Source organism: Nothoprocta perdicaria, unplaced genomic scaffold (assembly GCF_003342845.1).
Source record: "Nothoprocta perdicaria isolate Ctin4 unplaced genomic scaffold, notPer1 scaffold_30, whole genome shotgun sequence".
Taxonomy (NCBI): Eukaryota; Metazoa; Chordata; class Aves; order Tinamiformes; family Tinamidae; genus Nothoprocta; species Nothoprocta perdicaria.
The window spans coordinates 874,080-885,372 of record NW_020455533.1 but is presented as its reverse complement, the minus strand read 5'-3'; the positions used below and the strand labels follow the sequence as shown (position 1 = coordinate 885,372).

The window sequence follows — 11,293 nt, the reverse complement described above, 5'->3', positions numbered from 1 at the left end:
TTCATGACGTTGTGTAGTCACATTCCCGAACACTAACTGGGAATTAATGTGGAAAACTCCATGAACAGCCCTGGCCAAGCAGCCTCTGCTCTCCAGGGTTAATCTTCCCAGGTTCTTCCTGCTGGACCTGGGCAAGGCAGCATTAGAGATGGATATGAACCCTGCAACCCCTGCTCAAGCCACTTCTTGTCTCCCCATTACTGGAGTACCCCAATAATGACTTCTGAAAAGTAGTGTTTTAACTACAGTAATTTCTGTAGACACCTAGCAAGGGGGATCCTCTTCTCCTGTGTCCTGAAAACATAAGCCCACGATGAATTCATGTTTTATCGCAAGCCAGAATTTGCACAGAATTTTTTCAGCCATTCAGAGGTACAAAAAGCAGCAATCTTAGCCTGAAACAATTGCACTGAACTAAAGCACTACTCTTCTTTCCTAGATCTACTTTTAAGATCCCTGTCAAAACAGCCCTTCAAATACATTTGATTGGGTTGGGGCTCATCATGCTGTCACCAACTCACTTTTCATTAGGCTGTTGCTCTCTGTTAGCCTAGCCAAGCAGAAGAACTCAAACACATGCACAAATTAAATCGACATCCAAACTCCACCAATATACAAAGCAATTTAAATGATATTCATTAGAGCGATGACAAGTCGTGATGAGGCTTTCAGGAGCGGAGTCCTTCAGCTTCTGCCGACTCGGTTTCATGGTCACTGAGGCGTAACTGCAGTGACTGTACCTCCAGTTTAGGGAAAAAAAAGCTGAGAATATGACTCCGCTTCCTGACACACCTACCTCATTCTCCCTCTCTGCACAGGTTTAAATCTCAGCACTGTCTGGGGGCTTTTCTTACCCTTCCTTCCAGGCTTTGTATCGCACGCGCGCTTTAACAAAGCCGCTTCCTTTCCCCACCTCCCACAAACGCACCAATTAAAAAGAATTCCATTTTCAAGTAATTTCATTTCACTTGGCTAGAAAGGTCACTAACTCACAATTATGATGGCTATAAACATGTCCCCAGCTTCCTACTGTGCAAAAATGAACGTGATATGTTGAAGCTTAATAAAGAAGTATTTTTCATTCTTAATTTATATGAAAGTTGAAAAGTTACCTTTTTTTTCCATTTATACTTTCGATCTAAAAAAAAAGAAAAGAAATAAAAAGAAAAAAATGAAAAAAAAAGGAGCGGGGGAAAAAAAAAAGACATTCTCTTCTCCCCAGGGAACGGAATGGGGCTGACAGGTCTAATATGGGCTTTTCTCCAGTGCCAAATCATTTGAAATTCATTTCCCTTGCGACCAAAGCCCTTAATTCAGGCATCAAAAGGCGAGACATCAGAAAATTAGCCCACTGTTTAGTTACGAGGGCCCAGTTTGAATGTCTCGGTGCGGAGGCACCTGTCCCCATGTCCTGTGAGCAGCGGGAGGAGCGACCGGCCTCGCAGCAGGTCCTGCAGCCGCCAGCGCCGCCGCCCTCCGCACGCCACGCTGCCGCGCGGGGACCAGGCCTCAACTGCCTTCTCTTCTTTATTTACCCCTTTTTGCTTCCTCTATGACAATCTCTTTTATTTCATCTAAAGGGCGAAGCATTTTAAAGCCATGGTGTGCAGAAATGCCTTGTTACTCAACGTTGTTGCTCACAATTTTCACGTTTTGGCATGCTTTTAAACATGCCTACAACGAAAGACAGTCACTTCTGCATACAGCTAAGAATGACTTGTTGTTACCTATTTTCACATTACTCATGGGTATATATTGCCTTGGCGAGTAGTCTGGGCATATCCATCAATCCAGCTCAAAATATATATCTGATTTTAACCCTCTTAAAAGATTATTTAGCGAGAAATGCATTTCGGACTATAAATACAGCTAAGTTAAACAACAAGCAGTTGTTAAAATCAGTATGTCCAGGTAGATATCATACTATACGGCTGAAAAACAAAACAAAACCAGAAAAAAAACAGTAGTCTAACACATACGCTGTACAATGAGTATAAAGGTAGAAAGCTTTACGGATAATAAAAAAGAATTTATCTAATATCACCACGGAATTTAATCTGTGTATGTACTAGGTAATGAATGCAGCATATAAGCTAGGTATTAGTAAAATTTAGTAATCTTTTTCACACTGAACATTTAGTTTAAATTATTGCCCCAAACCAAGGCCTGAAAAAAGATTATAACCTCACTGATTATTCCAGCGCTTTCAGACATGTATAATGATGCGTTAATACATAATTCTGTTCCCTTTCATAAATGACCCTGATTCTTTCTTCCTTCACTGGTAAAAAATTGGCTTCTTATGCAAATACTCTACAACGAGGGCTGCAGTGTCATTGTCGTGACCAGATACAAGATTTTCATTATTATCGGACACTCAATGAAAACTCAACAAAATTCACTGCCCCTGCACCCTGGCCCTCTCGTTCACGCTTGGGAAGGACAGTGGGACGGTCCCTTCGTCTCCTCTTGTGCAGACGCAGCAGAACAGCCACAGGCTGGAGGCAAAACGCCCTCAAGTCCTAGGGAAAAAAAAATTACCGAGTTTTTTTAGCTGAAGATTTCATGTATTTACTGGCAACACCCAAGGGAGTTACACATTAGTGTTCCCACTACTAAAAGAATAACTGGCCAAGTATAAACAGTTATTTCATTCTTGCTTAAAGGGCATTTATAGCGACTTTTAAAAAGTTGAGTAACTTTGAAACTCTTTCCTTGCTGTATAATTTTCCAGGATTTCAGCTCTCTTAAACAGTGTCGTAACAGAAGAACTCGCAAAGATCCAACATATTTTTACAATAAAACGTTTCCCAAAGCAAGCAAAAAAAAATTGCAGTAGTTGATATTTTTCTGAGAAATATATCAGGCTCTCTCGAAATATATTTTTAAATACAAAATTTATTAAATTTAGCTTTATTACCAGTCATCTCTGTTCCACTTGAACCACACAGTTACTTCATTTTCTTTTGCAGCTGAAATAAGAACTTGCAAAAATTAAAAGGTTTTCTTCTATACAGGCCAATATTTTTTTTTTCTTAAAATCTCAAATTATAGCCTATTTTTTTGCAGACTCCTTTATCTGCGTCTACCTTAAATATCAAGATACATAGCCATACTAAAGTGCAGTGGATAATTCCCACATTTGTAACCTTTAGTCTGCCTTGGCTTGGCTTAACAAATTGCATATTCTGCTTACCCTGAAAACAACTTTATCATTAAAACAATATACTTTCAATGTTTATACAAAAATAAAATATAATGAAAATTCTGGAAAGATTTAGGCTTCAGAGGCAGTTTCTTACACTAGCTTAAAAGTCATATTTCAGTTAATTATAGATTTCTTGCTCACGAAAACTTAAGAGATACACTCACTGATTTTTTTTTCTAAATGTTGACTCCAGTGAACAGCTCTCTAAGATCTGGCATATTGATTTCTTGTTGTGAAGTGAGCTGTTCAAGCTCCATTTAAGATTTTCATCTTGCATGTAGCCCTGAGCACATCATAGCACCATAAATTAGTTAAATTGCACATTTATCACAAATGTTATTTTAAGATACTGCGTAAATGTGATGGCTGTAAGATATACAGTATGCTGCAACAAGCCACTACTTGGGTGGGGTTAGACCAGGGTCACCTTTATACACCTGTGATTTAAAGCTCTTCCCACCCTATCACAACTTCATTTTTAAACTTCCTTGAGGCATTTTGTTTACCCTTTCACTTGATCTGCATATTTCTAAATAAAATATCAAATGCAAAGCAAAATTGCAGACTCAATTGCACATTTTCACATCCTGCATTTATATCCTCATGTCTAATAGGAAAAAAATTATCCTAACATAGCTAGGTTGGCGCGTTGGTTAGCACTAATAGTTACCATGCCAATATACATATCAGTGTATGGATGAAAAGGACATTATTCTAGTTCATTGGTTCTCTAAATTCTTTATAATGTGAAATCACATTGGTATGCCAGTCCTGGAGGTTCTCAAATGCAAGCTGAACTTTATTTTAATAAATTTGGGATATGCAGATCCTGACCAGCCATTCATTTGCAAAGTTTCAGACATACTTTAAAAACGTATTAGAAAGTCATTTGTGGTGCACGTTAATACATATGGTTGCTCTCTACATTCTTACCAAGTGCCTCTCGTCACTGCACATTTACACCCAGGAACCATTTTATCAGATGAGCCGTGGTTTCATCACCAGCATTCTAGGATTACTATTGCAAGCCAGAGGTTTATCCAAGAACTAACTAGGTTGCCAACACATCTGCCAGTCCTCCCATATGTGACTTTCTTTTTGGAAACGCATTTTAAATTGCTGTAATTTCCAAGGACAGAGTTCTCTTCTGTGGAAGTAAAAAGTTTGGCTGCATTTAGATTGAGACCCTCTATTTGCAAGAAAATGCAGGCAGGGAATAAGAAGAGCTTCAGGAAAGACTTCAGCTCAAAAGCCGCCCTCCAGAAGCAGGTCAAGGATCTACTGAGCTCCCACAACCATCCAGCAAAACTGGATGCTGCCATTTCATCCCTAGGATTTGAACCGATGCCACAAACACTGACACACGAATAGTCTTAAAATCTGATACAACTGTGAGCAAAAAGGGGAGGAAACGCCCTAATTATTAATCCCATTGCCTTGGTTGCTCTGCTTAGCAGGCTTCTTTATCAGATCAACACAACAGTCAGTAACATTTCAGAAGACACACTACTGGCCTTTCCAGCCGCAGAAGAAAAGAGTGAAAGAAAGAATAAAAGAAAAAAAAGAACAAAAAAAAAAGATTTAATTAATTGCTTTTTGGAAGACAGTGAATTTAAAAAAGAAACAAAACTATGTACATTTGACATTCAGATGCTAGTCATTACTTGAGACATGATTCTTAAGTGCTGTAATGGTAGTTTTGGTTCCACGTAACCATTTTAGACTCCAAGTTCACCTGACTGGCAAAAGACGTTATTTACATGCATAGTAATATTGGTGCTTTGTAGATGGAAATTGTTTCCAATGGTTTTGATGGGATGACCTGTCAACAAAAGCAAAAGTCTGTCATTATCATATAAATGCTGCTGCTCGTTTGCTTGGCACGTGTTTGTGCATGCTCTCCTCCTCTCTCTGCTGTCTGGGCTGAGTGCTGTGCAGGGGCAGCTCTGCCCATCGGAGGATTCCCTTTGCGAGCACCAAGTTTAGGTTGTCAGTCCCAGGTCCCGGCTCCCATCACTGAGCATCCTGGACAGGAGGAGAGGGAGCTACTCCGTGATATGTTTGGTGGGAATACCTGCAAGTGCCGGTGTCTGCCTGGCTCTGCAGTAAACCCAGCTCTTTGCTTTGCCACACGTGTTGCTTGCAAACCCCTTCTTCACAGTCAGCCTTGCTTGACGCTTAAAAGGGAGTTATAGCATTCATTTATCTTTTCTGGGGGGAAAATTTTGTTAATGCAGCCTTTGAATAAGTGCTACTCTGCTCTTTAAATGCTAAAGTTCACTAAAATTCCAGTGATTTATGTGCAGCTTTTGACTGCCAGCACCTGGCAGATGAAGAAACCTACTCAAGCTTCAGTCATAAACAGATAGCATACAATTTAATTTTAATGTGCTCGTTAGTCGTAGCACATTTCAGACATAATTGTGAACGCAACACAAAATTATAGCAAAAAGACAATTTTAATGCTGCTGTAGAAAAAAAGGTTATATGAAGAGTCATATAATGGTGCTTCATTGTCAACAACAAAACAGGGCACAGAGTGCATTACAGTGTCTGTGCTGTTTACATGCCAATATTTTATACATAGATTCTCATATGGTGTCAGCTGTCAGTTACTTCTGCAAATTAACTGCCAAAAATGGAGACGAACAGAATCACTTAGTGTGCTGGTAACCACGGGTTACCTTTTATATGCCTAAAGATAAAGCTGCAGTATGGAATCTTGGGAGAATAATTAGGCAGAACAAAACAGAAAGTTACCAATTGAAATAAAAAGGCATTCTACAATATGAAATAACAACCAAGAGCGCTTATAAATAAGTAAAAGAGGTTATATCACAGAATGCCTCGTAACTTTTAAGCAAAGTATTACAGTACAAACATTTTAAAGGCTTTATCAATGTTTAGGAAATACAGTACAAGTTTTTCAAATAGATTTAACCCTTTGAGCACTGAGTTTATTTTGAATTTCTCTTTTTATTTTATTTACTTATTTTTTTTTTTTACTAATAAATACCTTTAAAAGTCATGTTGTGCAAAACAGTTATAATGCATGCCAGGAATGCAGTCCGTGGCTTCTGTGTCTTCAGATGGTTTGAAAGAAAAAAAAAAAAAAAAAAAAAAAAAGAGAGAAAACAAATGATAGCAACACTAATAAATATGCATAATTTAAACATGAACCTCTATTAATATAGATGTACTGTATAGCAAAACAAAACAAAACATACTTTGCTTTAAGAATAATGCTTCTGAATACTTTATAAATGCTATCTGTGGCATCTTTCATATAATTTACAATGCTTGGATGTAAAAAGAAAAAACGTTAGGTCTAAAAAATGAAATATACACTATATATAAGTACAGTTCATACCTGGGGATTATCAGGTACAAAAAAACACTGTTGCTAAAAATGTTGAAGAAAAAGAAAATGGCATTAACCACAATCACATTTTTCATAAGAGATTTTGAAATCTATACAATATATACATCTATGTTTCAATGTGAAAATTATATTTTTAAATTTCAAGGTGTGAGACACCTCTGCATAAATGGAGGTTCATATTAGTAATCAGAACTAAGCTGGTAAGGTTTTTTTTTTAAAAAAAAAAAAAAAAAGAAACATATTCATACATTTTTACCAAATTAATGCAAAAGTGCTTCAAAGTACTCAGAGGGCTAAAGATTAGAGGGTGAGAAATACCAGCACACTTAGGTCACATGAAAAAAGTGCACCAGAATTAGTTATAAATGCTTAATTAAACTGTCTGTTAATGCATGCAGCTTGATGCATCAGAGGGATGCACAGCAACTAAATCCAATTTACACAAAGTTCCAAACACTTACCACTGCATTTTAACCTTCATATTTTACCAGTAACAACAGCTGATTATGCACCTCTATTTAAACACTGTACAGTTATACAAAACAGTTCAGGCCAGAGTGACTCTGGAGTTAAAATAAGAACATGTGCCAAGAACTAAACAGTAGCTTTAAGGCGTCTTTGACAGTTTTCCTCAAAGCAAATTACAGTTATTTTAATCAAAAGCAAACGCTACTGCTTCTCTAATTCGGAAACATACAGAAGATGATCCTCTGGTGACTTCCCATGTGTTTTGCTAAGATGAAGTTTAACAGCATGCTTGCTTGCAAAAGTCCTGTTACAAAGTTTGCACTGATAAGAAGTTCCCATATCTTCCTCCGGAGAAGACGTCACCAGTTTTTCAGACGGTGACTTTGCTTGTGCTATCTGATTGTTTATCTGTTCGCTGGACAGTTTGGACAAGTCTCTTAACCTGAAACCCAGATGCGATTCAAGATGACTGATATAGGTTGAAGGAGTTCTGATCTGTGAAGCACAGTCATTACAAAAGAACACTGGATGCCCAGTGTCCAAATTTTTAAGGAACTTAGTTCCCCCCGTCCTTCGGAGCTGGTATTTCACATTGGCTAGCCAGTGGCTAATTGTGGTCATCGAGAGTCCCGTAAACCTGGAAATGTGCATTCTCTCTTGAGGGCTCAAGTCTGACATGATGTATTTTCCCTCTGAAGTCTGCCGTAAACTAGCTGCAAACTGGGCCTGCAATATGAGCAAGTGCTGAGGGTTCCAGTTAGACTGTCGTCCCTTCCTCTTCTGAGCTGGCGTACTCTCTTCTGGTTCCTCTATTGTGGTACCATCAATGTCAGATTTCTCAGATATGCTGGAAGGTGTGGAAGATTTTGATGTGTGACTTTCTGTCAGGTTCTTCAGCATATCAGATATATCTGACAAGGCATTCTCGCGTAGCGGCGAGTTTGACATGAATGACACGACTGCAGATGTCTTTGCTGTTGTCACTGTAGATGAAGAAGATGCAGAAGATGTCGATGTGGATGACAAAAGCGCTGAACCCAAAGAGCAGCTTTTGTCACTCTTGCCTTTCGTCAAATCTATGGGTTGGTCATTGTTGACATGATAAAAATAACGGTCTAAGTGGTCTGTTTTTTTGGACTGGAGAGGTGGGGTGGCCACCGCAGCCTTTTCTGCCAAACTGTTGCTCATTTTGAAAAGCATGCTCATTGGATCCAAAGCGGGCAGAGATGGCTTTGCGGCCTTCCCAAGATGAATATTCATGACAGACTGCAGTGCACTTAATGGATTTACAAATGGCTGTTCGGGAGGGTGATCTGTAATGATAGCTGTGCTGCTACTTAAGGAACTTACAATTGACTTAACAGGCTCTTTCCCATTTTCCACGGGTTCTACAGTTGGACTCTCCTTGCAGCCATCTCTCTGAGGGCCTGGGCTGTTCTGCTGGCTTTTAAAGCCCCCGTCGGTGGAGGCATCCATCTTCAGGGGCTCGCTGACTTCACTACTGCACGGCGAGGGCGTTGCGCGTTTCATTGGAGAAAGTTTCCCTTCGGGCTCCTTCATTTTTTCTTCCACTTTAGCCACCTTCTCGGTGACTTTCTTTACCAATTCTTCCATGGCATGAAAGTTGGTTTTCGGCACAGGGGAGGTCTGACTGCTTGGTGGAGACACCAGGGGCTGGTTTTTAGTTGGTGACACTATTTCACTGTTCCCAAACATGGGTTTTAATGGTGTACTCTTCCCAGACGAACCTAATGACAGCTTCATCATATTAGGCAGCTGATAGGCAGCGTGAATGCTAGGGTAGCCGCCCCAACTTGGTGTGCCATTCTGGGCTTTGTTTATAGCTGATGTGACCGTGTTTTCTAAAGACTTCAATATATCTAGTCCCCCTTTAGGGCTTTCTTCTAGGTCATTTTCAGTCAAGTAATGATATTTTGAGGAGATATCATACTTTTCCTCATCTTCACTTGACTTTTCTTTGTCTTTTATTTTATCATCAGCAATACTTCTTTCTTTATCTACTTCTTTTTTTATTTCAACATTTAGTTTGGGGGAAACGCTAGAAGGTGTGTTGGAAGGAGACGTAAAAGTGGTGGCGGCGAGTGGCACAGATTGGACTTTTTCATCTACTAAGGATGTTATTGTTGGTGTCGCTGGGGCTTCTATAATTGGCTTCCCCTTCTTCATGGCAGAGTTAGTGACTTTAATGAAATGCCCTGTCACCATCATGTGAGCAGTGAGCTCTTGCAGCGTGTCATGCGAACTGCCGCACTCCATGCACTTCAGAATTTGAGATTTCCTCGCCTCAAAGTGCCAGGCGTAGCTGGCACCATTCTGGTGACCGTAACGATTATTTGGCGTAATGTAAGGATTAGAGTTCTTCTGAAGCGCATCGTTGGTATCTGAGATTGTTGCTTTTGGTGTCCCACCTGTGGAGTCTGGAGAACTTGGAAGTTCAAGTTCCAGTGATGCTTTCTTTCTAGTAGCTGGGATAATTTTCGCTGCTACAGGAGTAACAGGTTCCTTCAGAGGCACTTTTTGGTAGTGTTTTGTTTTGATCATATGAACACTCAAATCCTGAAGAGATTCAAATGAATGACCACAGTACATACACTTTAATACTTTCTGGGCATCTTCCTTCCCTTCCATTTCAAGCAAAGAACGTTTACGAGGTTTAGACCATCTTTTAGGGTTATTGTTATCAGTTTCATGGTTGTCATCTCGATAATGTCCCGTTTCATTCATGTGTACTGTTAATTCTACTAAAGTATCATAGGCAGCACTGCAGTCTTTACAGCGGAATTTACTGGCTCCAGTAAATATAGAGCCATAAAGCTTACTGCTTTGTCTGTACAATTGAACTGTGCTAAAAAGACTTGGTTCAGGGAGAATTCTGCTCTGAGAAACTTGCTGCAGTGTTTTGGCCATAGCAGTCTGGTGCCAGTCAAAGCTGCCACTTCCACAACTGCTACTGCTGCTGCTGCTACTGCTGCTGCTACCATTGTTTTTTTCTGAAATTGGCTGGTGAAGATTCAAATTGAGATTGGACCAGTAGGAGTTGGAGAGGAAATTGTTATATACAGCTTTCATTTGTTCCAAACTATCAGATACAGTGGAGTCTTCAAGCGGTATTGAAACCTCCTTGCTCTCTTCCTCATTTTTAATAGAGCTGCTTTCAAAGTCTGCCATGCGGTCACTGGTCTCACTGATATGTGACTCACTGTCCATTTCATGGCTAGAAAATTCAGCTGCTGGAGAGTTTTGGTAGCTTTGGCAGTTCTTAGTGAAGTCTTTTTCTGGACATGCATATTTTGCTGAAGGCTCTCCATCAACCGTGTTTTCATCAGCTTCCACATCTTCCACCAGGGCTGCCGCTTTCAGCTCGTCTGAAACATAGGCTATTAAAAAGAGAAGAAAATGCAAGTTAGTTTAGAAGGAAATGGAGTTAGTTAGAGCATACTTTTTCTTAAGTGTTTCAGCTTTAATAACTGCACTTATTTGTAAAATTAAACAGTTAAACTTCAGAGTTTCTTCAGAGCAAGAAAAAAAAATCTGCTCTTCAAACATAATTTGCCACCTTATTCTTCTCAAGGGGCAACAGCTTGAAATTAAAACTAAATTTGAAATTAATGAAGCACATTCTGGAGGTGGCATTCATTTCTAAAGTAATAAATTACTTGTATCAACCTCAGAGACAGCAGTTCCTGTCTGTCAATTAATATGTCTTATGCTTCTCCTACCCCTAATGCATTTCTTAACAGACAGATTCACAATTTAAATTAAGCAAGCATTTTTTTGCTCATTACAACTTTGAGACTCAATCTTTAATAAATATAGAGTGCAACAAACATCAACAAATTCTTACAAAATAAAAAAAATGCAATTACAATAATGAAAAACAAGATTTTTTTGAAGTTATCATTATTAGTGATAGCATTTTTTAGAGGAGATATTAAAAGCAGTTAAAGTAGTTACCAGCAGTTCAAAGATACTCACTATGGGTTTAAGAAATGACCCGCGCACACATACCTTTCCCCTCAGCAAGAAAGCCCATGCTGAATTATGTCAGGAGCTAGTTCAAGAAAATTGGTATGCTGTACTCATTCTTGCTGTATAAATATATACAAGACCTTCCAGTGGACCTTACAAATGTCAAAGTGTTTGCTCTTTAGACTACTTTGTCAATATTTACTCAGCATAAGCTACACGGACACCCAACAGGGATGCTGTCTTTT

The 11,293-nt window shown here is 39.2% G+C and overlaps 1 protein-coding gene across 1 annotated transcript; it reads right to left on the bottom strand.

Annotated features, from left to right (window-relative positions):
• Positions 1 to 5,648: 5,648 nt before the first annotated feature.
• Positions 5,649 to 10,448, bottom strand: TSHZ3 (teashirt zinc finger homeobox 3). The gene has a single exon (XM_026042367.1). The coding sequence runs from the start codon at positions 10,284 to 10,286 to the stop codon at positions 7,260 to 7,262; it is 3,027 nt and encodes a 1,008-aa protein (XP_025898152.1). The 5' UTR covers positions 10,287 to 10,448; the 3' UTR covers positions 5,649 to 7,259.
• Between the last annotated feature and the right edge of the window lie 845 nt (positions 10,449 to 11,293).

Excerpts from the sequence above, each read along its gene's own strand:
- TSHZ3 (XM_026042367.1), bottom strand. The coding sequence starts at position 10,286 with ATGGACAGTGAGTCACATATCAGTGAGACCAGTGACCGCATGGCAGAC.